Genomic DNA, 27,555 nt, shown 5'->3' on the forward strand with positions numbered 1-27,555 from the left:
TCATTCTCCGTGGGGCTCACTCACGAGTTTAAAGCGAAAATTGGGAATTGATTCTTTTTTGTAGCTAGGCTCTGATCATTATCCACAGTGTGTGTTTGTGGACCTTGGGTTTTTACAGCATCTCTCCCTGTGAAACTCCCTTTTGAGAAAACGGTGGCATTTGGACTGGAGAAAGAACTTTCCAGCCTCCGCTCATTGTCAGGACAAGAGCAGAACTGGAGGTGTAGCTGCGTCACCCTCCCTTGGGGACAGCCCGATACCTGCCCTGACGGGGAGTTAGAATTCCTGGGAGACGGGAGACCCCAGAGGGGCCTGGGGCTCATGGATCCGGGCTCATGGGTGGGAACTGTGGCTCTGCCTTCCGCAAGGATCTGGAACTGCTCCATGACGGGAGAACAGGTTCCAGTCATTAAAATAATAATCCAAATTGTAATAATAGTGATACATTGGATAGGAGATTATATTTAGATTCTCCGTGCACAGTTAACATTTTGACCTGGTTAAGTCACTGAGTTCCTCACAAGAACTGGATTGAAAGAAAAAAGAAAAAGTCCTCCCTGCCAACTATGCCCAGCGCTCCCCTATCCAGATTCTCCCTGCCCTGCCCAAGATCACCCTCCTTCTCCACCCATCTCCTGTCTGCAGCCGTCTTCTTGCCTGCTTTGGAACGCTGCGCTTGCTTCTCGCCTGGGACCCCGGCCAGCGGTGTCTCCCCACTTGCTGTCCTCCGCTGCCTTCTGCCCGGTGTGTTTTCATCCCATAGCCTCGACACAGGATGTTTTTCTGATGTTTGTCACTGGCCTGGGGTTCGTGAGTGTTTGCAAAATGGCCTTTATCTTGTCCTAGGTGGGCACAGGTGCCAGGTGGGGAGGTTCCAGGCAGCCAGGTCTCGGGGAGCACTGAGATTCCGAGCCCCCAAAACCCTGGCTTTGTTTTCACTGGGTCTAGGAAACTCCCGTCCGCCTTTAATGCGGGCTCCCTCCCTGGAGAGCCCGGGCGGGTGGGGGTGGGGTGACTGCGGGACTCCCCGGAATTAGGAGGGAAATTAGGAGGGAGCCGAGTAGGGCTCCAGGTGGCCTTTCTTGGGGTGGTGGTTCCTGGGGTTCTGCACCAGATGCCTCGGTTTATGGGCAGCCAAGCTTTGTTTACACCTAACTAGAGACCCCTGGGCCCAGGCTGGTGTGTGTGTGGCTACTCTTAATAATAATAATAATTAATAATAATATTTGTTGCATGTTTACTTTGAGCTAGTCGCTGTGCTAAGTGCTTTCAATATGGAACCTCATTTAATCTTAATAACCCATGGCTGAACACCATCTCCGTCCCCGTTCTGCGGACAGGGAAGCCGAGCCGTGGAAAAGGGAAGAAATTTCCCCAGGACCCCTCCAGCTAGGGGAGTCTGGACTCGAACCCCGATCTCCAGACTCCGGACTTTACTGCCTCAGGGAACTGGAATCATTTGCTCTGGGAGGCCTCCAGGCAGCTGAATTTCCCATTGTCTCTTCTCTTTCCGAGTGTTTTATTTGTAAATTACATACAAATAACTCACTTCTCAACCAGAATGACTGAGGACTGTGTTGTTCGCTCCAGCTCCCTCTCTGCTGAATGCGGGTGCAGGCCCGGCCCGAGCTCCAGAAAGCTGCGATGGAGCGGCTGTGGGCCGGGGGTCTCTTCCCGGGGTCGGTGGCTGCTCCCACACGAAGGCTGGCACGTGGGCACGGGGGGATCTCAGGGAGCATCAAGCTTGGCTTCTTCTCTGTGCCAGGGGCTGCCTGCCGCCACACGCACTCTTTGGGAAATCGGAAAAATCAACAGTGTCAATAAAACAAAAACCCCACCCGAGAGATCTGAGATGGATACTGTCTCCCTCATCCCCGTTTCTCCACCCCCACCCCAGGTCTGGGGAGCACTGGGCAGGGGACGTGCCCGAGGGGTCAGGTGCTCTGGCTTGTTTACCCTGGACGGATCCTCTTCTTTCGCACCTTTGCCCAGAGGGCAGGGGCCGGGCTGGTGCCCCTCTGGCCCCGAGCGAGGCCCAGGCAGCGTCTGTCCCAGCACCTGCAGCAACGTCAGGTGCGGTGGGAAGTGACTGCAATCGGCAGGTATGTTTGGCCAGTTCCTTCTCTGGTGGGCTGGCCGGTGTTCCTCTCCCCATCCTCTTTCCATATTGGGGACAGATTGGATTTATAGGCACAGCTGTCTCCTCCGGGCGCTGCACCTAGCCCGCCCACAGCTCATCACATGTGTCCACGCCTGTGTGCAGGACAGGTGATGCTAATTCTTAAGCGTCATTAGGCACAGCCAGCCTCTCCGAATTTGGCCTGCGGAGGGGGTGGGCACAGCCGTCTGTGGAACTGAGGCGAGCTGGGGTTGGGGACGACAGGGCTGGCTGTTTATTCTGGAGCCTCCCCACATCTCTGAGCAACCACCATGCCAGCAGGCCCAGGGTGGACACCAGCCTTCCCTGCTGGACAGTCCCCACCCCTGGGTGCTGCAGAATGAAGGAAGCTTCTGGGGTGTGGAGGGGAGATGGGGAGGGCTCAGGCCTGGGCCCTGCTCCTTTCCCAGCAACTCTGGCACTGCACGCACACTTTGCCCCTCCTGTTGAAATGAGGAGCCAGACCCTCCACTCCTTGCACCCCAGTCCCCGGAGAGAGGACTGCAGAGGAGGCCATGAGCTCTTGCTCCAGCAGGGGCTCCCCCCGTGTAGAGACCTCACCATGCTCTTGCTCGATGCAGCCTGGCACAGAGGGGCCGAGGCTGGCAGCCCCTGGCTGTGTGTGTCCATCTTGCACTTCCAGCAAGATCTCATAGGCGTGTGGCTCTGGAAGGGTGCTTAGAGGCCGTCGCAACCAGCCTGGAGGCCTGAAAAGACCCCAGTTGCCGGGAAGGCCTCCCCAGAAGCTCTGCCCAGTGGCCGGCTTCCTAGGAAGTAACTTCCCTGCTCCTCCTCTTCCTCCTTTCAAGAGCCCACCCTCGCCAGTTTCCACCAGGGGCTTCTGGGTGGCAGGAGGCCCTTCCAGCAGCTGAGGGCAAGGCCCATGCCGAGGGGCTACCTCGCGAGTGTGTTTGCATTCCTTCTCCCTGGACCCGTTCCTTTAGTGTAGACCAGCGGCTCTCAGACAGAGGTGACTTTGCTGAGACATTCTTGGTTGTCACAATGGGGAGGGGGAGTGCTACTGGCACCCAGGGGCAGAGGCCAGGGATGCTGCTCAACATCCTACAGGGCACGGGGCGGCCCCATGACAAAGGACGATCCCGTCCAAAATGCCGACGCCTCTGAGGTTGGGAAATCCAGGTGCAGACGGTCTCTTTGGATGCCTCCTCCACCCGCGCGTCCCCCGGGGAAGGTGCTGGGAAGCCGAGCGGCCTTTGTCCGCTGGGACAGCTCAGCTGCTCCCCCTCCCTGGCTAATGGGCTTGTGCCCGTTCTTCAGGGCTCCCCCCTTTCCAGGTGACATGTCTGCATCCAGAGCATGGGCCCTTCTGGGGAAACCACGGCCCAGCCTGAGCCAGTTGCAGGGGTGCCCCTCGCTCTCTGTGAGCCGTCACGAGCCCTCTACCCACCAGCCTCCCGTTTTGAGGTTGGTGTGGCTGTGGGAGGGGGCAGAGCAGGCGTCATTTTCCCCATCCCATCCCAGAGAGGTGCCGCGACTCGCCCTTGGCCGCCCACCTGGACGTCTCGCCCAGGACTCCTGAGTCCGAGGCCAGAGCTTTCCCTGGGCACCACACCTGCGCCCTGGCGACTGCCCCCAGGTTTGGGGCCTGGGCCTCCCCCGCAGTCTCGGGGTGGCCGCTTGACCAGGGAAGGTTGACAGCGTCCCCGCCAGCCCTACCCCCAGTCTTACGGGGACCCTGCAGGTGTGTGCCCGGGGTCCCACCTTCATCCAACGGGCCTGGCTGGAGTCCCCGCACCAGCCGGGCCTCTCTAGAGGATGGAATGGTGGCCCCAAGAGAAATGTCCACATCCTAACCCCTCTCACCACGGACTGGGCCCTTACTTGATAAAAGGTCTTTGTACATGTAGCTAATATGAGGGTCTCAAGATGAGCTCATCCTGGATTCCCTGGGGGACCTCAATCCGATGATAAGTGTCCTTACAAGAGACAGAAGAGGTGACACAGACACAGGGGAGGCCGAGTGAGGACAGAGGCAGAGGCAGGAGGGGTGCAGTCTGGGCAGCCAGAAGTTGGGAGGTGCAGCAGGAGTGTCCCCTGGAGCCTTCGGGGTATCAGGTCTTGCTGACGCCTGGATTTCAGACTTCCAGCCTTTAAATCTGGAAGAGAATAAACTGTTGTTCTAAGTCCCCCCGGTTCATGACAATTTATTACATGACCCCAGGAAACCCATACAGCCCCTGGGGATGGGGTTTCCATCTCAGCAGTGGGCACACGTTTTGCGAGCTCTCTGTAGAGTCAGATGGGCACTGAGAGAAGGGGCTGGCTCCTCTGTTACATGAGGTCCCAGATGCTGGCTAGGGTGGGGAGGGGGCTCTGTGGGAGAGCTCCCCGCTGTGCAGTGGGGAGGCCAGCACCTGCCTAACAGAACCGTGGGTCGAGCAGGTGGGAGAGTGCACAGAAAGCTTGAGGTACATCACGAGACCCTTGGCAAGTGGCAGTGGCTGGTTTTGCCCAGTGTCTCCCCCGGCCCCATCCTCACGGCTCAGCTCGGTCCTCGCTGTCTCCGTGAAGCTCCCCCGAGCCACTCCAGGCCCCAGTGCTCACACCCTCCCCAGAACCCTGTGCCACCTGCATTTCTGGGGTTGTTGCTTTCCACCGTGGGTGGGTTCAGCTAAAACTGGGCACATCTGGGACCCTCCCCAGCACCGGGAGAGACCCAGGCTCAGTGACAGGCACTTGGCTGGTCCCGGGTCCCTGCAGGAAGGAATTGCACCCATTCTGTGGTCAATTACCTGAGTTTTTTGCAAAAGCCCAGTGTCCTGCAGATGGGGACAGTGTGTGTGGCCCTGGGGAGCTGGACATGAAGGCCAGGCTGGCAGGTCGCCCTGCTTCCGGCTCTGGATTCACTCTTAAGGGGTGGGTTTGGGGAATAATGAATGAGGAATGAATGCATGTGTGCATGCCTGCTACAGGGGCCTCTGGAGTGCACTCTGGGGGGTGGGGTGGGGTGGGTCCCTTTGACCCTGGGACGGTGTCCGGTGGTAGAGCCTACAGGGAGGTGCGGGTCTCATGGGTCCCCTGGGCAGCAGGCCCTTCTGCAGCCCCTCTGGCTGTCTGTGGGGAGGCTTTCGGCTGTGCCTGGCTGGGACCCCCCACCCCCCAGCCCACCCCAGGGCACTGTGGCCTGGCAGCCATAGGGTGGTCCTGGGCTGCCCAGCTGGGATCCTGGGGGCTGCTGGCAGAGCCCTCGGGCGCTCTCAGACTTGCTGCCATACGCCTCTCCAAGGAGCAGATGCTGGCCCGGGGCGTGTGGGGTGGAGGGTGCCCGCGGCACGAGGCTGGTTCACCCCCTAACTCTGCCCCTCTTCCCTCCTGGGGGGAAGAGAACAGACTGTACCCCACACTCCCCAAGCCCAACCGGGCTCTGTGCAGCCTTGGGCAAGAAGGAGGTGGGGGGTTCAGTCAGAGCTGCCCCAGGGGATAGGAAAGCCCCGATTCCAAGACTTGGGTTATTCGAGGGGAGCCTGCTCTGTGCCGACCTGGTGCCAGGAGCTCCCTCCTTCGGCAGTTGCTCACCGCCTGATGCCTCTGAGCCAAGCCCTGCTGCAGGGTCTGGGGGACTTGGGTTCAGTTTGGGCTCAACTCTCTTATGGCAAAAGGGGCTGGTGAGGAGTGGGGGAGGAGAGCGTGTAAGGGGTTTGGCCAGTACCTGGCTGGCTCCCAGCGTCCCAGTGGCCGGGCCATCGTGGCTCCACTGGCAGGTGGCTGCCGGGCACGCCCAGAGCTCACCATCCGCCCGGAGGAAGGGCCCTGCAGCCCCAGGTGACCTTTGCCCTTTGCCCTCTTATCTTTAGGAGTCTCGCGGACCTCCAGCGGCCGTCTCCGGAGGCTCGGTGACCACAGCGGCCCCGGTAAGTGGCTTGTTCGGGTCTTTTGTCCTTCTGCGGTGGGTTGTGAGTGCCTGCCCGGCCTTCTCGGGGGCACGTGGCCCGCGATGGCTCCTCCCAGGCCTGTCCCAGCTCTGCCCTCTCTCTCCAGTAGCCGCTCCCAGGCCAAGGGCGAAGGTTGAGGTGCAGGGGGTGGGCATAACGTGGGAGGCGGCCTTGACCGCTCATGGGCAGCTCCGTCCCTGCCCACATCTGAGCCCTTTTGGGATCCGCGGGGCTGCCCCTGCAGCCACTCAGAGTTGAAGATGCTGCCGGTGAGAGTGGACGCGGCAAACACTAACCAGCGGTGTCTGCTGGTGTCCACCAGGCTATTCTTTACGGCTTTTCATGTGTTTGAATATTTTCCACAATACAAAGTTGGGAGGGCAAATGCAGATGCCCCCGATTGGAGTACCGGGGCCTCTTGGGCAGGTGTGGTCGTGGCAGGCTGGCGGCTCCGCCTCCCCCTCGGTGCCCTGGGGACTGAGTCGAGTGTCGTCCCTCCCTGGCCGTGACCTGGTGGTGCCACCGTGGCTCCTCTGTTCCGGCTTCTGGGGCCAGGTGCAGGGGTGTGGTGTACATGCTCGTTCTGGTGGCCTCGTTCAGAGAGGACTTGGGGCCTGGGAGACGGCGACTCACCTGAGTGTGTGTTGAGGGACCTCGGTGCCAGGTGGCAGGTGATAGGGACATGATGGCACTGGGACAGGCAGGGGGTGTGCCCCCAGGAGCATCTGTCCTAGGGGAGCCACACAAGATGACGTGAATGCAAATATGCCTTCGTGAATCAGTACCCTGCAGGGCAGCGGGTCTGTGGCTCCAGGGGTACGTGCCCACCCGGAGCCCACGCTCCTACCCTCAAGGCCAGCTCTGTCCGACAGGACTTTCTGTGATGGGAACTGCCACATGCTAGCCACAAGTCACACGTGGCTACTGAGCCCTTGACGTGTGACTTTTAAAGTTTATTTAACTAAACTAACTCATTTCATTGTTCTTTTTCTTTACTTATTTAATTTTAATTAATTTTAATCTTAATATCCACTTGCGGCCGGTGGCTGCAGAATCAGACAGCCCTGGACCGTGCCGGGTGCCTGGGGGCCCAGAACTCCTTGCCCAGAGGCTCCTCACGCTATTTCCAGGGCTGGCAACCCCCTCTTCTGGCCCGTCCTCCAGAGGCGGACCCTGCCATGGGCCGGGCACACCCAGAACTGGGGCGGCCGAGGGGCGGTCTCCGCGGGGTTGGGGAGGTGTTGGTGCGGACAGATGGTGTGTGCACAGCACGCGGGTGACCTCACGATGGCGTGCAGAGCTGCAGGCTGAGAGAGTCACACGAGTGTGGCCATACAGGGTGGACCTGGGACTGGAAGGGGGACAGGCCGGCCGGAGGCGTCCAGGGCAGGCTGCGGGATTCGGGCTGTGGCCAAGCAGGAGTGCACCCGCCCAGGGACACAGCCTCTGTTGTGTTTCTGGGGAAATTTTCTCTGGCACCCAAAGCCCTGGGGTCCCGCCTCTGGGGCTCACAGCTCCATCACCCCCCTCCCACTGGCTGGGGTGGGGCTCGGGGCCAGCCCTTGGGGGTGGGGGCTGGGGGAGCCCCTCTCCCGTCCCCTCGTTGGGGGCGGAGGTCTCGGGGAGGCTGGGCGGCGCGGGCGTGTGGACACAGCCCCCTCTGGCTGCTGCTCCCCTGACGGGCCAGTTCCGAGCTGTCAGCACTTGGCGCGGCTGCAGCCAGCTTGGACGCCTAAGACATAATTTCCCGAAGCCGCCATCTGGGCTACGGAGCGGCCCGCTGCTGACACACAGAGCCGCTCTCCAGGCCCCCTTTCCTCCCTGCGCTCCCTGCCGCCCTGCTGCTCCGGCCGTGGTCCAGGCAGGGGTTGCTTCCCGGACCCCAGAGCCCCTCGAGCTTCCTGGTCCCTCTGCCCTGGGAGAACCCCCTTCAAAGCCGCCACCACCCCTCATCTCCCCTGCCCGGGCCTCGTTGCCGTGCACCCCAGGTTCATACGTCTCCCTGCACCCCGTCTTCCTCCGGGAAGATCCGGAGCAGCCTCCTTTCTCTTGAGTTCAAGTTCTTCATTTCACCGTCTCCTGGAGGCTGTGCTCGGAACTGGCCCCCAGCGGCCGTCTCCAGCCCCCGCTCAGACTCATTCCACCTTCAATCCTTGGATGAACCCACTCACTTTCTGTCTTTTTTTCTTAAATGGAGTTTTTAGACATATAAAAATATAAAGAATTAAATTAAAAAAACTCCTGTACACCCACCATCCAGCTTAAAAAGCAAGAGTGGCAAGTGTAGCCACAGCTCCCGTGTGATGCCCCCACAGCCCCCGTGCCCCCCGGGGACGGTGCTTCTGAACTTGCAGTTTGTCGCTGCCGGGTCTGTCTGCACCGTGTGCTTGTGTGCTCTGAACACAGTGTCTCACGTTGAGTGTCGTCGGCATGATGTAAAAACGAGGTCCTGCTGAGGTTGGCATCTGTTCTTTGCTTTTTCACGCAAAGATCCACGCAGCTTTGGTTATTTATTTTGACCACAGGAGAGGGTTCCTCTGGTGGGATGTTGGTGGATAAGGATGTGAGTTTTTCTTGGTTACAGACGCTGCTGGGGTCAGTGTCGTGTGTGTCCCTGGTGCAGATGTGAGCATTTCCCTACGTGTTTGTCTGGGTTACGGGGATACCCAATGGGCTGGTTTGGATGTATTATGTCCCCCGAAATGCCATGTTCTTTAATGCAATCTTGTGGGAGCTGATGTATTAGTGTTGATTAGGTTGGAATCTTTGGATTAGGCTGTTTCCATGGAGATGTGACCCACACAACTATGGGTAAAACCTTTGACTAGATTGTTTGCATGGAGGTGTGTCCCCACCCATTCAGTGTGCGTCTTGATTAGTTCACTGGAGTCCTATAAAAGCTCACAAACAGAAGGGGCTCAGAGCAGCTGCAGCCAAGAGAGACACTTTGAAGACAGCCATTGAAAGTAGACCTTTGCTACTCCAGAGTTTACCTGGGAGAAACTAGGAGAACACCCCCAGACACCTAGAGAGAAACGTCCTGGGAGAAAGCCATTTTGAAACACAACCTGGGAGCAAAGGAAGAAGATGCCAGCTGTGTGCCTTCCCAGACAACAGAGGCATTCTGGACGCCATTGGACATTCTTCTGTGAAGGTGCCCTACTGTTGACTCTGTAGCTTGGACACTTTTATGGCCTTGAAACTGTAACTTTGAGACCAAGTAAACCCCCTTTATGGGGAGCCGGTCCATTCCTGGTATTTTGCATAACGGCAGCATTAGCAAACCAGAACACCCATCCTCAGCCCCTCTAGAAGTTGCCATGTTGCCCTCTCGAGTGGCCTTCCGGTGTGTTCTGGTTTGCTCTCCCCAGTTCACCCACTTTCTGTGCCCCAAGCAGCTACTCTGGGTGCTGCCTCCCAGACTGCAGTCTCTGGCTGAACTTTGCCCTGGTTTCCACGGTGGACATGGCAGTTCACCCTGCGGTGCCCCAGCTTCCCCACCCCCAGGGCCCAGCCCGCCTGCCAGTCCTGAGCTGGATCCCTGGCTCTGATGTCCGGTGTGCCACCGAGTCCCGCATTCCCTCCTTCCCTCCTTCCCTCCTTCAATACCCCTGAGGTTTGCGGCCTCTTTCCCCATCCCACCCTCATCCCTCTGTACTCTGTTTGAATAGAGCCCCCCAAAATTCATGCCCACCCAGAACAGAATGTGACCTTATTTGGGAAAAGGGTTTTTGCAGAGGTAATGAGGTAAGGATTCTGAGACAAGGTTATCCTGGGTTGTCCAAGGGGGGCCCTAAATCCAGGGACAAGTGTCCTTATAATGAGAGGGAAGGACACAGACATAGCAGAAGACGGCCCCGTGGCGACAGTCACAAGCCAAGGACACTTGGGGCCGCTGGAAGGTGGAAGAGGCAAGGAAGACCCCTTCCCTGGAGCTTTGGAGGGGCCTGGCCCTGTGACACCTCGATTTCATGCTCCCAGCCTCAGAACTGGGAGACGCATTTCTATAGGTTTCGGCCACCAAGGCTGTCGTCATTTGTCAGGCAGCCACGGGAAACAGCACAGCAGCCCACCTGGTGGCCGGGGTGGAGGACGCCCCGCCGAGAGATGGAAGGCCAGGAAACACGGCCTGGCTCCTCTCGGCTTGTGTCTGCCGTGCAGAGGGATGCCTACAGGAGAGGCTGCAGGGAAGGGACCCCCCCGGTCCCCACGGCCCCTGCCCAGGCTGGTCCTCCCGCTGGGGTCCCTGCCCCCCACCACCTGCAGGCACAGCCTAGCTCACTGCCCCACTCCGCCACTCATGGCCATCCAGGCTGGCCATCCGACACCGGTTGGATGACCTGTCCTCACCCTCAGTCTACAGCCGGTGTCGAAACACCAGGCCATCCAGCTCGCTCTCCGCTGTTTCTGCAAACACTGTGTCTTGCACCTGGCCCAGGGTGGCTGCTCAGGTAGTGGGTGCTGAGTGACAGGTGCTCTGTGCATGGCCATGGCGCCAAAGGGAGGGAGGGAGGGAGGGGTGTATCTGGCCTGTGTGGGGGAAGTTGGGCTGGAAAGAAGCCTCTGGAATCTTTGATGCCCACTGGCCCTTGTAGCCTCGGCTCCCGTGGGCACCTCAAGCTCATGGCTCTCTCTCCCGCCTGCCCCCACCTGCTCCTCCTTTGCATCTCTGCTGTCCCAGCCTTGCCATCTCCCCAGGTATTCAAGCAAGAAATCTCGCCGTTGATCTTGACCTCTGCCTCCCCAGCAACCCCTCTCCCCAAAATGGCCCTGGGATGGCTGCTCCATCCTCTTGAACATGTCCTGGTGGGGCCTCCGGTGTCTGTCCTTGGACCAGAGGGTGTCCTGTCCACCCCCACTCAACATCCAAAGGGCGTTTATTAAGAATCTCCCGTGTGCCAGGGACTGGGCCACACGATCCCGTGGAGGTAATTATTTAAAGCAGGTTGGGTCACGGTCCTCTTACTTAAAGAGCCCTTGCTTCCCTTTCCCCAATGGAAGAAAATTTAAACCCCAAGGATGTTGTCCATGCTGCTCCCCAGCCTGGCCCCGGCTCACCTCTCCGGTCTGTGGTCCCTGCGTCTTCCCTCCTTGCTCTGATGTCCTGGCCTCCCTGGACAGGTGGCCTCGGGGACCCGTCCTTTCTCACCCCTGAAGGCGTTCTCTTTGCAGAGCCCAGTCTTTCATCCTTCGGCCCCACCTGTCCTATCCCCTACACCAGGTGAGCCTGGTCATTCTGCATCCACAGCTCCAGAGGACAGAAGCCAGGCCCGGAGCTGGCAGCCAGTGGATACTGTGGAATTGAACTTGGTAGGGGCAGTGTCTTCGTCTGCCAGGGCTGCTATGACACAGTACCACCCGCTGGTTAGCCTAGCAGCAGGGCCACGAGTCCTTCCTGAGGCCTGTAGCCGTCTGGCGCCGGCTTGCTGCAATCCGTGGGGTTCCGTGGGGTTCCTCGGCTTGCATCACCTGGCGACCCCTCGCTCCTTGTGTCTGCTCCTCTGGCTTCCGGCTTTCTCTGCGTCCAAATCTCCTCTGTTTTATAGGCCTCCAGCAACATGGATTAAGGCCGCCTGACTCAGCTGGGCCACACCTTAGCTAAAAATAGCATCTCCCAAAGGTCCTTTTTGCAAACGTGCCCATGCCCACAGGGACGCGGATTACGGTCAAGGATGTGTCTTTTTCTGGGGTACACAGTTCACTCTACCACAGGACGCTTGGGGGAATCTGCCAAAGAGGGCAAGTTTAAAATACGGAGCTCAGCTTTTTTTTTTTTTTTGCCTCGACTGAAGAGTGGCCAAATGATAATCTCCATTTTCCTTTTGTTTCCGTTCTGGGGAAGAAATTTATGGGGAAAGGCGGTGTCTCCAGGGAGCAGGAGGAGGAGAAGCAGAGTCTAGCTCCCAGCAGCCACTCGCCCTGTGTGGCTATTTAAATTTAAATTAACATTTAAAGCAGTGAAAACTTTTCTTCCCCGTAACACCAGCGGGTCTCTGGGGCTCGGGTCTCGCCAGCCCCACGTGGCTGCTGTGTGGACACTGCAGTCAGAGGATGCTTGTGTCAGTGCGGGAAGTGCTCTCGGACGGTGCTGGTCCGTGCATTTACGGATCGGATCCTCACATTCCTTTGTTCATCCAACAAGCATTTTTGGGCACCTACTAAGCAGGCAGAATCTTGGACTCCAGTGGATGGTGGAAAGTGAAATAAGCCAACCCTTCCAGAAGCTTCTGGCCTGCTGGGCAGAGGTTTCAACTCCAGGGCTTTGGAGCAAAGTCGACCAAGGAGCTTGGCGTCCGCCTCTCCCGGCCCCCCTTCCTCTCTGCAGGCGGCCGGGGCTTACCGGGGCTGGGGCCTGGGGTGGACGGCTGGGCGAGGGGCGTGAGGCGGAATTCGGCACTGTCTGGGCAGCTTTCTCCTCGTCCCACTGGTTTCTCTGCAACGGCCCCCCAGGGCAGAGAGTAGCTGGGCTGTGTTTATTTAGGAACTCCGAAGCGTGAGGCACAGTAAAAGGCTGAGAGAAGATTCCAGAGAGGAATGCAGCGGCCTGGCCCAGACTCCGTCTTGCTCTGGGAGGCCACAGGAAACCCGGGCTGGGGCCAGCCCTGGAGGGTCCCGCCGTGCTGGCAGGTACCGTGGCCGTGGCTGCAGGGTGGGGGTCAGAGGATGGAGCGGTTACTTCCTTTGGTTTTAATTCAGGAGAACAGAATTGAGTCTGTGGACAAGTGGGAAAGAGCGGGATAATCAATTTTTTTGAATTGAGAGGTTGTGGCTTCCCAGATTTGCCCCAGGAGAGGGGGTGGCAGGTGGCGGAAATTCGGAGCCCAGAACCTCAGAAAGTGTTGCTCACAGGACCCTTCCCCCCAACGTGAACCAGGAGCAAAGGGGTGACAATTCCATCCCCCTTCTCCTGCCTGAGACACCCGAGCACTCCAGGGTCCCCTGGCGGCCTCACTCCCCTTCATGGTGGCTTGGCCTGCCTCAGCGCCAACTGGTCTCCTGTTGAGAGCTCAAGGCATGCTGGGAACACCTGGTACATTTTTTGTTCTCTCCCAGCTGGGCACTGGCGGATGTAGAAGCTTCCAGAAGCATGCAGAGGTACCCTGGGGGGGGGGGGTGCCGGACCCAGCCATGCACTGTGCATTTGCCTCAGCCACAGAGCCGCTACTCTGAGTTTGTCCCCAGAGCTGGACGGGGAGAAGGAAGCAGCCCATGTGGGGGCCAGGGCTTGGTCTGCAGAGAGGCAGTCTGCCCTTTGGGGTGCCAATTTCCATTGAGGAGAAAAATAAATCCCAAGAAGGCCCGATGGCAGGACATAGGGATTGCCCATGAGGGCTGGAGCAGGATTGGAGGTGGGAAAGCAACCAGAGAAGACTTCCTGATGGAGGAGGCATTTGCCTGAGCCTCGAGAAAGAAGCAGTTTCCCAGGCCAAGATGGAAAGTGAAGAATGGCCACATTAACTTCTTTCCACAGCACCAGGCCGAGCAGGTTAAACACTATACTTTGTGGTTGGAATGGGCTTGCCTATCCGTTTGTCCCACCTTCCCAGCCCCTGGCCAGGGTCTTTAGAGATAAAATGGTCCTGCCTCTTCCTCCTGACCCTGCCCCAGACCCCTTGTCACTTCTCTGAGTGGGGTCTCCGCTCTAGTGAGCCCCACGCTGAGATTTGAAAAAGCTCCCAAATGGTGATAGTGACGTCACGAGAAGGTGGCTGGGTAAGCGGGGCATGAGTCTGTGGGTGTTTGAAGGACAGTGATTCTGCCTCAAGAACCTTCTGGAAGGGCCAGCTGGGTAGCAGTGCCCACCCCTAGGGCTGGCGGGAGGCAGAGTTCCCCAAAGCGGTCGCCCTACCGAACAGCCAGCCTGGGTAGATTTGGGAGATGCTGGGCTAAGTGAAGCCGGGCAGCCTGCCCTCCTGACCGCAGTCCTGCTCGCTGGGTTGCATATGCTAGAGAGAACCATAGAGTAGAGCTTCCTGAGGCAGGAGAGATGTGGGGTGTCCTGCGTGGAGGGGAACACAGCCGGGTGAGCAGGGGCCTTTGCTCCCCGCAGTGCCCCTTTTCCCGGCTGCCTGGCCACGTCCCACTCTGCACCCTCGGCTGGGCCCATGACTCACAGGCCTCATCGGAGCCAAGCGGCGCTGCCAGGTTTTTGGTTTCACATTATCCCCTGCTTGGACTGAAATGCGTGGAGTTTTCAGCATGGCAGGGGTGGCGGGGAGAGATGGATGTTGAGCCAAACTCTGCCGTGTAAAACCGAGGGCCGAGGCTTTGCTCAGTGACTACAGCAACCACAGCAGGCTGCCGCGGCCTGGCCCCTGGCCTGGCCTGGCCCCCTCTCGGGCTGTCCCCCACTGGCCTGGGCCTCCTGGCGCCTTCTGAGGCTTGCCTGAGTCAGGGCCAGTGCCAGGGTTTCCCACATGGGCTTCAAGGTGATTCTTTATACTTGTCCTGTGCTTCTCAATTTAATTCAAGGAACATACACTACATTTATGATTAGAAAGGACAATAAGGAATCTTTTTTCCAAAATTGGAAAACATTAAATAAATGAAAAAAATGTCCATGATTCCCACTATTTCAATGCAACAATTGTTACAGTTGGTTTAGTATCATGTTTTAGAACGAAGTTGAATGAGCAGAAAGCGCCTGCAGCATACACTTGGCATGTGGGGCCATATGGGTTTCCTGGGGTGGTGGTACCAAGTTGCCATGAACCAGGGGACTTAGCACAGCAGAAACCTGTTCTCTTGCCATCCTGGGGACCAGAAGTCTGAAATCTTAAGGAGGGTCCGTTGCTTGCCCCTTCCAGCTTCTGGGGACTGCCAGCAGGCCTTGGCTTGTGGCCACATCACTCCTTCTTCCAGGCAGCATCTTCAAATCTCCCTCTGCTCCACCCTCACATTGTCTTCTCTGTGTGCAGTCAAATGTCCCTGTGCCTCCCTCTTCTGGGGACACTTGTGATGGCATTTGGAGCCCACCTGGGCAACCCAGGACGTTCTCCCTGTCTCAAGCTCCTTACTCCTCAGCTTACTCACACCTGCAAAGACCCTTTCTCCAAATAAGGTTGTACCTGCAGGTTCCCTGATATCTTTGGGCCATTCTCCAGGCCCCCACAGGGCCCAAGTCTCCCAGGACCCCACTGGGCTGAGGTGGCCCCCCACCCAGGATACCAGCACTGGGGACCTGCCCCGGGTGGGGCTGGGACTGAAACTGAGGTGGTGACTCGGGGCGTTTGTGTTGTTTAAGGAAGAGCCACCTGGGGGCCATGTTTGGTCCCACGCGGCCCGTTTGGCTGTGCAGGACAGGGACTGCAAACTCGGAGGCCTCGGGGGGCCAACCCGTAAAGGAAATGAGTGAAAGGCCCATGGGAACGTGCATTTCGTGTGAAGGAGGCAGCGCTGCTCACCAGCCGCGTGTGGCGGGCAGGGTGGCTCATCCAACGCTGCCACATGCTCGGCCTTTCTCAAGACAGGCTGAAAATCTGGAGTTCTCAGTGAAATCCCTTCAGTTTTCAATATTGGCACAAATACACTTTTTTTTTTTGTTAACACCGTTGGGTGAACAGAACTGGTTTCTGTGTCCCAGGACGGGGGCCACTGGCTTGAACCCTCGAGGGAGAGCTTGGGGGGCGGAGAGGCCGGCACTGCCCTGGGGACGCCCGGGGTAGCCCTCCCTGCCCACTTCCATGGACACGGCCAGGTGCTGCTGGGGACCCCCAGGTGGCCAGGTGCGCCATCCCTGGGGACCCCAGGGGGACAGCGGGAAGCAGCGCTGAGCCCCCTGCCCAGCCTGCCCCGGCTCAGCCGGCCGCTCCTGGAGAGGCACTGAGTCTGGGGAAAAGGGCAGTAAGGAAGAGAACCGCTCCCTCCCGGGGGAGCTGGAGGCTGACTGACTCATGAGAATGTGGTAGGAATCTTCCAGGAAGTCTCCGTCCTGTTCTCCCTCTCGGCTTGGGCGGGGACGGCCAGCTGCCTCTGTCACCGCAGGCTGACGGGGACCTGGGCCCCGGGGGGTGACTTCCCAGGGCTCGGCGGAGGCAGCTGCTTCTGAGCCCGGCCGCCCACCTGGGTGCCGCCCGTCCTGCCCCCCGCCCGGCCACGCTGGGGGCTCCGGGTGGAGGGTGGCCCGCGGGAGCACAGGAACCAGGCTGTTGAAACGCTAAAACCAAAGGAAATGGCAGCATCACCGGCCCAGGGAGAATGAAAGGCTTTGGACGTCGCCAGGAATTTGACTCTGCGAGTTGGTTTCCAAGAGGCTAAGTTAAGCATCTCCAAGTGGATATTAAAAAGGAGCAGCGAGCCTCGGGCAGAGGGGGCTGGAGGGGGTGGAGAGAGAAGGCAGCTCCGGAAGCCACGCGCTGGCCCTCTGAAGCCACCGCGCGGAAAGCCAGACGGACCGTCGGACAGTCGTCGCGCGTGGGGCGGACGCTGGGGGCTGCCGGGCCCTGGGCCTGCCTCTCCTTTTTGCACTTCTCTCCTTGCGCTCCTTTTCGCCTCCCGTTTCGAAGAGACAATGCCGCTTCAGTTTGGAGCACAAACATATGATCAGCACATGGAAATGTGGTAATTTGGATGAATTCATGATTGCAACAGATTGAAGAAATTAGACCAGACAAAAGAGTGTTTTTGGAGGAGCAGGAGGAGGAGGCAGAAGGAGGGAGGGCGACGGGGGTGCCCAGAGGGGACGCCGGGGCTCCCGCCTGCTGCTAAATTTATCCGTAGTAATGGAGAGAGACCGGATCACAGGTAGGCCAGCGGCTTTCCTTTCCCCATTTGTCACTCGCCCCTCTTTCTTCCTGGAACCCAGACTTTTACTAATGCCTCAGGAAACAAGCGCCCAAGGGTCACTTTGACTCATTTTGTGTAGAAATATTTCTTTCCTTTTTGACCGTTCCAAGTGCGATGGGCATGACGTTCCAAAAGCCCAGCTTCCCTAAGTCTGGCTTTTATTTAAAAGTTGCTCTCCTTCTCCCCTTGCTATTTCTCTTTCATTTTCCAATGTGCCACTTTCTGCATCTCAAGACAACTAGCTATGGAAAATGCTGAGGCCGCAGCGCCGAAATCCTGGAAAAGGGTCAGGGAGCCAGCTTCTGGCCCTTGGGTCTGGGGCGGAGGTGTTTGGGGTGCTGGGCGGGCGTCTGTGTGTCCACCCTGCGGTTTGTCTCTTCGCTGCCAGCCAAAGGCTGTCTTCGAGGCCGCCTTGGTCTCCTCCCTGAAATAGCATTTCTGTGCCTTCCCGGGAGTTGATTACAGAGGGGGAAGCTGCCGACGCTCAGATGGCCGGGTGTGTGCGCGTGCGAGTGTCTGTGCCAGTGTGCGTGCACAGCAGGGAGAGCGTGTCCTGTCCTGCCAGAAGCTCGTGGCGTTAACCACGACAGATCTGTTGGGGGGGGTGGTGTCCGTCGGGTCCTGCGCTTACCTGGGGACCCTGAGATGGGGGCAGGGGTTGTGAGAATCATCAACAGTGGCCGACGGGGGTTTAGGATGGAAAGATGCACAAATGTGGGTTCTGCCTGGAGCTGTGGAGCAGAATCACTGTGTAAAACATCCAGAAGTCACTGCAGGGCAGGGAGTGACAGCAAATAGGGGGTGCTCCGGCTGCAGGGACCCCGTGGGTCTGGGATCCAGTCTCTGTAGCTCTGTGGGGTGCCAGCCCCCCAGGCCACAAGCTGCTCCCGACAGGCCAAGCAGCCATTCTCAGTGGCGGTTGGCAGCCCCGTGGAGCGGGCACGGACACGCCGGAGAGGAAGGTGGCTCTGCCCTCGTTAGGCCTCTGTTAGAAAATCGTCTTTCCTAGGCCAGACTTCTCGGGTCTGTCGATTCTGCGTCATGTCCTGTAGCTGCCACCTCTCGTCATCTGCGGCGTCATTGCCAGGAATCAGTGACTTTTGGTGTCTGCTCACGCGCGCCCCTCTGAGCCAGGGGCAGGGAACGTGGTTGGAGCTAGAGCTGCGCTCCGGTCCCTAGGTCGAACGGAGGTTCAGAGGTGTCACCGCACAGCCATCCTGGTCTGTCCTTTGCAGCCACGTGGGGTGTGGGTGGCAGGAGGGTCCCCACGGAGCCGGAGAGAAGGAAGCCTCATCTCCGATGCTCCGAGGAAGGACGGTTTCCTCGCCGCTTGCTCTTGGATGTGATGTTGGGACGGGTGGAGCAGCCGCAGGGGACGGCTGGCAGGAGTGCATACGTGTGTGTGTGTGTGTGTGTGTGTGTGTGTGCACCGGTGGGCTTCCCCACGTGGGCACAGCAGACCAGCCACGGAGACCACGGAGGGAGGGTCCTTGGCGGGGCTGCTTTCCCCTCTCTGTCTGTGCCTGGTGATGAGGGCTGGCCGAGGGCAGATGGGGTGCAGGAGCCCCCCGTTCTCTATACTTGGCCTGCAGGGGCGGCAGGGTGCCGGGCCTGGGTGGGCTGGGGCCATCCTCAGAGCGGACTCCTCTGATGGACAGCCTGGGTGGACAAGACAGGAACCTGCTCCCTCCTCACCACTAACTGCAGGTCACTTCTGGGCCCCTGGAGCATCAGGCCTGATCGCAGCATCTCGGAACCTCCCGGCGCATCAGACGCCAAGCGTTTTTCAGATGCTAACCAAGCGGTCTGTGGAAAAGGCCACAGCTGTGCACAGTCCAGCCAGGGATGCCTCGCTGAAAGATTGGCACTTCTGATGAAATCCCCATTTGACTATGTTTTCATTTTAAAAGTGCGTTTTTTTTTTTTCCAAAACTCCGTTAGTTACAAGCCAGCTACAAATGTTAATACGAGCTGAAATCCCCGAGCTGCTTCCCTAGCAGGATCCTGAGCCTGAGTCTCACCTTAACCCTGTTTTGCACCCGGAACGGAGCTCTCTGCCCGTCCCTGGAGGGGAGTTCCCAGCCCATCCCTGCAGGGTGACCTCGGACCTGCCACTTTGAGGCTCTGGGCCTCAGTTTCCTGAGCTGTGAAGTGGGGGAGCTGAACCGGGGCACCCCTCATGCCGCCGGGACTTCTGAGCATTGTCCAGGGCTTTGCAGGGCCCTCGTTCTCCCTGCGGGCACCCTCCTCATTGGGGGCACCGGCTTGCGCCCCACACGAGGCGGCCGTGACAGCTGCTTCGAACCCAACCCTTGTCGTGTGGCGCTGGGGCTGGGGAGGGGGCCCCGGGACGTGTGGACAGGGGCCCGCCCTGGCCAGGTGCCCCACCGCCTGGCGTCCAGGCGGGGCTGTTGACGCTGCTCTCACTCGGACGTTAAGACACGTCCAGCTCAGGCCCGTGGCCCCCTTTAGCTGTTCAGGAAATGAGGTGGGGAGGGGACCCCCAGAGGAGACCCCTCCCTGGCGAGTCCCCAGGTCTGCCTGTCCTTGGGGCAAAGGGGGCCCTGGGCAAGTGGCCAGCAGCTTCGGGGAGCCCCTGGATCTCTCTCCCTCCTCCCTGGGAAGCCCTCGGCTCCCCCCGGTGTGCCCATCCGGTAGCCTGGGGATTCTCTGCAGCCGTCAGACCCCCCGCGGCTCTGGCCACGCTGGGCCTCCCCTGGGACGGTGCCAGAGGGTTTGTCAGCAGAGCCCGCGTGACTCACGGAGCAGCGAGTGGCCACCGAGGCACGGAAGGCCTCTCCCTCCAGCCAGGGGTCGGGGCTTTTTGGTTCTGAACTGCCTTTGCGGCTTTTACAAATTAAGCAGTTTCGTCTTGTTTGAAGAGCTCGTGTTTCAGGGGCCGCGTCTCCCAGAGGGAACTTTCCACTGGGACTTGCTCCCTAAGCCTCTGAGGATGGGGCAGCTGGGCCTCGGGGAGGGTGAGACCGGCCCTGTGGGTGAGTGATGGGTGTAAACGTGGGGGGCAGGCCCTGGGGGGCTGAGCTGCGCCGACCCTGGACGTCCGCTCCTGGCCGGTGCCCCCCAGTCGGCAGCTGCACACAGAGCGCTCACCCAGGGGACAGAGCGGGTGGGCTCCCCTCCTGAGGGTGGGCCTCTGTCATGGGAGGGCAGGAAGCCGGAGCCTGGGTGAGGGGCCCTCCCCAGGAGAGAGCCCTGCTCCTACCCTGTCCTTTCTCTTCTGCCCCGTCCCCGATGCCCTCCAAGTCCCCTGAAGCCCTCCTCGCCCTCTTCCGCTCGGACCGGCCGGGGCACACTGGTCTCCGTGTTGGTCTCCTGGAGTCGCCGTAACAGACAACAATGTGGTGGCTTAAAACAGCAGAGATTTACCCGCTCCGAGCCCAGAAGGCCAGAGGTCCGAAATCCCAGTGTCGGCTGGGTTGGTTCCTTTGGGCGGTGAGGGCTCCGCTCCCTCCCTCTCTCCCGGCTTCTGGGGGCGGCCGGCCCTCCTCTGCACTCCTTGGCTTGTGGTTGCGTCACCCCCATCTCTGCCTCTGTCATCAGGTGGCCTTCTCCCCTGGGGGTCCCCGAGCCTCCACTTTCATCTTATAAGGACCCAGTCGTGGGATTTAGGGCCCACCCTAATTGGGGTAGTCTCTTCTCGGGATCCTTCCTTAACTGCATCTGCAAGGACCCGTTTTCTAAATGAGGTCCCATCTTTCCGGGGGCATCCTTCAGCCCCCTACCGCCCCTGCATGTCCAGGCCCAGGGGATGGTGTGATCTCTGAGGCCCTCACTGTCCCACTACAGGCCCCGGGTGAGGTGTCCAGAGGTTCAGCCCTGCCTAGGGCTCTGCTCCTGCCAGCCGTCTGCCCGTAGCTTCCTTGTGCCTCCCTGTGATCCCCAAGCTGGCGCTGAGCCCCCGAGGGGGAACGGGGGACAGGCTCTAGGCGTAGAGTGGACCTGGGGACAAGTCGGGAGTACCAATGGGGGACAGAGGGGCCTGGGTCCCTCGCAAGTGAAGGCTCCCTTGCCTTGTATGTTGCAATTTTTCTGAGCCCAAAAACAGATCTATCCAAAGATTTTCCCAATTAGAGAATTTATTTCTGTGTCAAGTCCTACTGAGGAATGACACAAAAATCACATTGTTATGCATTAGAGAATTGCCTTAAATAACTGCACTGCACGAGTCTGGGATTTTCCCGCCTTTGGTGGGTGGTCCCCACAGCTGGCAGGGCTCCCTCTGCCCTACTCGTCCCCTTCCTGGGACTCTGCATTTGCCCCTGATTTCCTCTGACACCTTGGGCAGTGGGGGAAGGGGAAATCCCGGCAGGGTCTGGCTCTGTCTCCGCTTTAGGCCTGGCCCAGGACCCGCGTGTGGCTGATGTGTGGCCCAGGACAGCCAGCCTCCGACTTTCTGGGCTACGGAGGGGTCCAGCCTGCGGGTCCCCTGGGGTCTTGTTTGGAGCTTTTTTTCTCTCCACTCCCCCATCCCCAAAACACAACAGCTGCCCCCTCCTCTGCTGTCCCTGCTTTGGCCAATGTCACCCCCCATTCGCAGTGCCTGGATCCCCGGGTCTCCTACTTCTCTGCTCCGCGTGCTCCTCTCTCCACCACTGCTCCCCAATTGGTTTCTCGTCACCCTGGCTGCCCGCACTTGGGTTCGGCCCCCGCCCGCTCCCACCCGGAGGTGCAGAATCTCCCTGCCCCCAGATCCACGCGGAGCAGCCGGTGCCCCCCACGCCTTCTCCTGCACAAACCCCACAGCCCCCCGAGGCCGCTCAGTGTCCAGGGGACCCCATCTGTCCGCCCCAGGGCCTTTCCCTGGGCAGGGAGACTGAGGCCTTGGAGGGAGCCCCAAACCCAGGGTTCAGATTTGGGGTGCTGTGGGGAGTGGGGGCCAGTCATGGGATAGGGGTGTGGGGATGTGGTGGGGGGACCTAAAGGAGAAACAGGGGAGACTTCCTTTTAACAAGTGGCCCAGGTTGGGAGATCTGTTTTGGACCCTGAGGCTGCATCTTGACCTGCAGACAGGCAGTGGTGCAGACTCAGCTCATGGAGCCGCCCCCGGACAGGCCAAGCCTTTAGACCTTGGGATCCGCTCCCCCTCCACTGATGCACCCCTTTTATTTTTACAAACGAGGAAACTCGGACTTGAGCAAAGCTGAATAAACAAAGCAGCGCACCCTTGGAAATCAGTGAAGAGACACCGGCTCCGAAATGCTGGTATGAAAACTTGCCAAGGCTCTTGGGCCAGGCCCATCTGCTGGGAGCCGGGGTGTGATGGGGGCTGGGGGCTGCGGAGGGCAGGAGCCCACCCACCTGGCTTCGTTTCCCCCTTGCCATCCCTGCCCCGCTCCTGTGCGTACCGGCAAATGGCCCCTACGCGGATTCCCTGCCAGCTGTCAGTCTCCTGTCGTCTCATCTGCCGGCCCCTGTTTGCAGAAGGCTGCAGGCGGGTCCCTCCTGTCCGTTCATGTGGCAAATGTCCATCGAACTCCTACCATGTGCAAGCTCTGTCCTGGGTCCTTGTGACAGAGCAAGGAAGACACTGTCCCTGCCCATTTGGGGCTTTCAGTCTGAGTTGGATGCCAGGCAGCTGACGAATAAGTAGATGAATAGACGGTTTCACGTGACCCAGCAGCCCCACCCTAGGGGCCTCCCCAAAAGAGCTGAGAGCAGAGACTGAAACAGATCCTTGCACCCCAATGCCCACAGCAGCCTTATTTACCAAAGCCCAAAGGTAAAAACGACTCAAGTGTCCATCACAGATGAATGGAGAGACGAAGCCTGCCCTAGCCCACAGGGGGCTGCCGTTCAGCTCCCAGAAAGTATGAAGTTCCGATCTGTGCACAACATGGGTGAGCCTTGAAAACGTGCTGAGTGAAAGAAGCCAGACGCAAAAGGACAAATACTGTGCGGTTCAACTCACATGAGATATCTAGAATCAGCAAAATCATAGACAGAAAGCAGGTTAGAGGTCACCAGGAGCTGGGGGAGGGGAAGGGGGAGTTACGGCTTAATGGGGGCAGAGTTTCTGTTTGAGGGGATGAAAAACTTTTGGTACCAGGTGGTGGCGATGATAACAAAACCTTGCAAATGTAATTAATGCCGCTGAATTGTCCACTCAAAAATGGTTAAAATGGCAAATGTTGTATTACATGGCAATAAAATAAAAAAAAACAAATGATTTTAGATAAGGGATGTGCAGAAAGTAAGGACAAGGGATGTGACTGTTACTGGGTGTGTGGGGTGGCATTTCTTAGCAGCCCTCACTGAAGGGGTGAGTGTGAGCTGACCCTTGGTTGACCAGAAGGACCCAACCAAGCCAGAGTGCGGGGAAGGGCAGCCGGGCACAGGAGGAGCACATGCAAAGGCCCTGGGGTGGAAGGAGCCAGAAGGCACAGGGGGCAAGTCCAAGACTGGCAGGATAGCAGGGCCAGTTCAGCAGGTCCTCGGAGGCCCTGGTGAGAGTTTTGGTTTTATTCTGCACATGCTGGGGGCCCCTGGGGGGGAGTGGCAGGACCCGAAGGTCCCCTGGCCACTGGAGAATGGCTCACTGCCGGGCAGGTGGAGAGGGCCCCCCAGTGCTGGGTGGATCCGGGTGGTGAGAGGTCTGCAGACGTGCTGGGGTGACCATCCCGCCACCCCGCCTGCCCGGCCGTCTCTAGGAGGGTACACTCGCAGTCTGCGTCTGAAGGCAGCTGGCTGCGCGGCTTGGCGGGAGGGCGGGGTGCACAGGGCCCCGGTGGCCTGGTGGGTGCTCCCAGGACCCGGATGGCATCCAGGAAGGAACAGGGGCCTCAGAGGAAGGGTCACTGCCTCGGGCCGCAGCTGCCTCTGAGCCTCGGCTTCATCTTGCAAGTGGAGTGCCAAGTCCCACTGACAGTGCCCGATGATTTGCCGGGTGACCCCTCTTCTGTGGGCCTGCTGCTTGTCTGAGGACTGTCACTCCCCACCCTGGGTCCCCCGGAGCCTCGGGCTTCTCCCCAGCCTTGGGCCTCCTGACTCTGGGGGAGACTTGGAAATCCAGAAGGTTCTAGGCTGGGCCCCAGAGCGAGAGGCTGACTCGGAACCTCCCTCCCATGATCAGGGTAGTATCTGAGGCCTGAGTGGGTTCCGGCACCGTCCCTGGGAGAGGTGAGGAGGAGAAGGGAGGACCCTGGGAGCAGGGCAGCACCAGGGGTGGCTGGGGCAGGCTGGGGGCTCTGGGGTCTGTGTCACCCCGTAATCCACATGTAATCCCCTCATCCTCCCTCTCCACCCCCCAACTCCTGGTCCCACCAGGAGACACCCGCTCCTCCATCCCTTCTCCCAACCTAGATGGCTCTCCCCAGCTCCTGTCCCTGCCTCCAGCCTCTTCTCTCCTGGGGTTCACCTTCTCCCCTGACCCCCAGCTCCCAGAGAGGCGGCGGGAACGGGAAGGGGAGCATGCATTTCTTTGGCGACTGACGAGATGCTTCTGTACCCTTAGTTTACTGCGCAGGAGGACCCGGCCACCTGGAGAAGGGAGCACGGCTGCTGGAACAGAAGGGGCGAGGGATGCGGGTGCAAAAATCCGTTCCTCCAGCAGGTGGCAGCATAAGCTCTCAAGAGCCCAGCTCCTGCGGGGACTTCATTTCCACTCGTGTGGGGAAAGAAATGGGTGTGAGCTGTCCGTGGTGTCACCCACATTAGCTGCGGCTGCAAGCAGCGGGCGAGGGGCGCAGCGGGAGGAGAACGGGGGAGATCTGAGGGCCAGAAGAAACCTCCTCGGGCAGGAGACAGAGCCTGGGGGCTCCATCCCCGAGGAGGAGAGGTGTGGAAGCTTTAGGACTTCAGGAAGGCTGGCTCTTGGATCCCCTGAGTTAGGGGGAAAGGAAGGAGTCTGCTGCCCTCCACCTACCCCTCCTTTTTGTGGCTATGTCTCAATCTCTCAATTTTTTCCCCAAATTTTTAGTACAAAAAATTTCAAACGTACAGAAAACATGAAAGAATTCTACCCCAGGAAGTTGTCCGTTGCCCATCACTAGATCCTACAATGAACACTGCTTCATTTGCCTAATTGTGTATCCGTTTTTCCATCCCTCCCTCCCTCCACCAACAAGCCATGCTATTTTTTCATCTTTTTTTTTTTTTTTTAAACCTTTTGGTGTGGTAACATCTATACAACTCAACATTTCCCATTTTAACCACTTTCAAGTTACAATTCAGGAGTATTAGTTACATTCACAATATTGTGCCACCATCACAAATATGTATCACCTCAACTTTTTCATCACCTTGCACAGAAACTCTACCCCCATTAAAAAGAGACTCCCCCTCCCCACCCCAGTCCCTAGCAACCCATCATCTACTGTCTGCGTTTATTAAATTTTCTTCTAGATATTTCATAAAAACAAGATCGTACAATATTTGTCTTTTTTGCATCTGGCTGATCTCACTCAATGTGAGGCCTTCAAGATTCAACCATGTTGTCACAGGGATCCAAACTTCATTCCTTTTTGTGGCTGAATAATATTCCATTGGGTGTGTATGCCACATTCTGTTTATCTGTTCATCTGTTGAGGGACACTGGGTGGTTCCATCTTTTGGCTATTGTAAATAAGGCTGCTATAAACATTGGTGTATAAATATTTGTTCAAGTCCCTGCTTTCAGTTCTTTGGGGTATATACCAAGAAATGGGATTGCTGGGTCAAATGTTAATTCTAGATTTAACTTTCTGAGGAACCACCCAACCAATTTCCACAGTGGCTGCACCATTTTATATTCCCGCCAACAATCCAACAATGTACAACGATTCGTATTTCTTTGCATCCTCCGCCAACCTTATTTTTCTTTTTTTCAAAATAGCCATCCTAGTGGATGTGAAGTGGTAGCTCACTGAGGCTTTGATTTGCATTCCCCACGTTATTTTTTTATGCATTTCAGAATAACCATAGACCTCAGGACCCATCACCCTGTAAACGTGTCAGCTTGCATTTCTTTAACTACAGTTCAATATTTGCTTTTGGTGCTTTTTCTTTCTTTGAAGTAAAAACTGCATATGTGGAATATACAGATCTTTCATGTCTGATTGCCTGAGTCTTGGCAAATGCAGACACTGTAGCCCCCACTCGCCAGAACACGGAGGACCAAGGTCACTCGAGAAGTCCCTTCTCAGTCTCTGCTCTCGTCTCCCCCAGGGGCAGCCACAGTTCTGATTTTTACCTCCATAGACTAATTTTGCCAGAGTGAGACCTTCCTGTAAATGGAATCACGCAGTGTGTCCTCTTTGGCATGAGGCTTCCTTCACTCAGCATCATATTTTTTAGATTCATCTGGGTTGCCGTGGGGAGTTTGTTCCAGTTTATTGCACGAACATACCATGGTTTTTTAGCCATTCTCCGTGGACGGTCTCGGGGCTGCTCTCATTTTGGGATTCTTACAACACGGCTGCTATGGGCATCCTTCCCAAGCCCCGTGGCGGCCGTGAGCTTTCACTTCTCCTGGGCAGATGCCTACAAGTAGCGTTGCTGGGCTGTGGGGTAGGTATATGTTTAGTTTTTATGAGAAAATGCCATTTTCCCCCAAAGTGGAGGTACCATTTTACACTCCTACCAAGAATGTCCTAAGTTCTGGTTGCCCCACACCCCCGCTGGCTTTTGGTGTTGACACTGGTTTTAATTTTAGCCCTTCTGGTATGTGGTGGTGTCTCTGCCAGGTTTTAATTTGCATTTGCTTCATGACTAAGGCTGTTGAGCTCATTTCATCTGCTTCCCAGCTATAAAGATATTTTCCCTTGTGAAATGTCTTTTCAAATCTTTTGGCCCCTTCAAAAGAAATAGGTGGCTTGCCTTTTTCTTATTGAGTTGTATAATATAGAGAGAGTTCTTTGTTTATTTTCATGTGCAATTTTTAAAACACCTTGCATCAATGTTTGTGTATGAGATGAGGTAGGGGCTATGCCCATTTTAAAAATATGTTTATACAGTTGTTCCAGCTCTGTTTGTTGAAAAGGCATTTCTTTACCCTGCCGGCTTGTTTTGGCATCTCTGTTGAAAATCAATTCGTTGTTTAAGTGTGGGTCTCTTTCTCAGTTCTCTTTTCTCCTCCTTTCATTAATTTGTCTCCCTTGCCAGTACCACACTCTCTTGATAGCTGTAGCTTTATAAATGTCTTATCTGATAGATTTATATCAGGTAGCCAAAATAGTTTGGCTATTCTAAGTCCTTTGCATTTCCACACATAGTTTGAATTAGGTTGTCACTTTTTATGAAAAAGCCTATTGGATTTCAGTAGGGTTTGTGTGAATCTACAGCTCAGTTTGGGGAGAACAAAGGTCTTAAAATTGTTATTGAGTCTCCCCATTCACGAAAATGGTATCTCTTCCTTTGAGGGGGTTGAATTTAATTTCTCTCAGCAACATTTTGAAGTTTGCAGTATTGAGGAATTGTGCAACTTTTGTTAAATTTATTACTAAGTACTTAAAATTTTTTGATGTTACGGTAAACGAAATGACTTTGTATCTACTTACTGGGGTGTAATTTACATACAACAAACTGGATACATTACGGGTACCATTCAATGAGTTTTTACAGTTGCATAGCTCTGCAAAATCAAGGTGTTTCATGCCCTTTGCAACATGACCTCATTCTACCTCCAAGCCCAGCGTAATATTTTAAAGATTCACCCACGTCACATGTGCCAGCAGCGTCTTCCTCTTTATTGATGAATAGTATTTCATAGTGTGGATGTACTTT

The 27,555-nt window shown here is 57.3% G+C and overlaps 1 protein-coding gene and 1 long non-coding RNA gene across 4 annotated transcripts in view; one reads left to right on the forward strand and one right to left on the reverse strand.

Annotated features, from left to right (window-relative positions):
• The window catches only part of SEPTIN9 (septin 9), a 161,921-nt gene that overhangs the window by 12,622 nt on the left and 121,744 nt on the right, over positions 1–27,555 (forward strand). For 2 of the 3 annotated variants that reach the window (XM_037809982.1, XM_037809981.1), the window contains exon 2: positions 5,974–6,030. In XM_037809982.1, the coding sequence (XP_037665910.1) occupies positions 5,974–6,030 (57 nt within the window). Of the gene's footprint in view, positions 1–5,973; positions 6,031–16,757; positions 16,795–27,555 lie in introns of those variants that run through there. The other variant, XM_037809985.1, reaches the window with a different exon arrangement.
• Positions 1,528–6,103, reverse strand: LOC119514285. Its single transcript, XR_005212778.1, has 3 exons — positions 5,987–6,103; positions 4,101–4,275; positions 1,528–1,789 (listed from the first exon to the last, which is right to left on the reverse strand). It is a non-coding gene; the product is annotated as an uncharacterized LOC119514285 (long non-coding RNA).

The sequence above is a fragment of the Choloepus didactylus genome, chromosome 18 (genome assembly GCF_015220235.1).
Source record: "Choloepus didactylus isolate mChoDid1 chromosome 18, mChoDid1.pri, whole genome shotgun sequence".
In the NCBI taxonomy this organism is placed as follows: domain Eukaryota; kingdom Metazoa; phylum Chordata; class Mammalia; order Pilosa; family Megalonychidae; genus Choloepus; species Choloepus didactylus.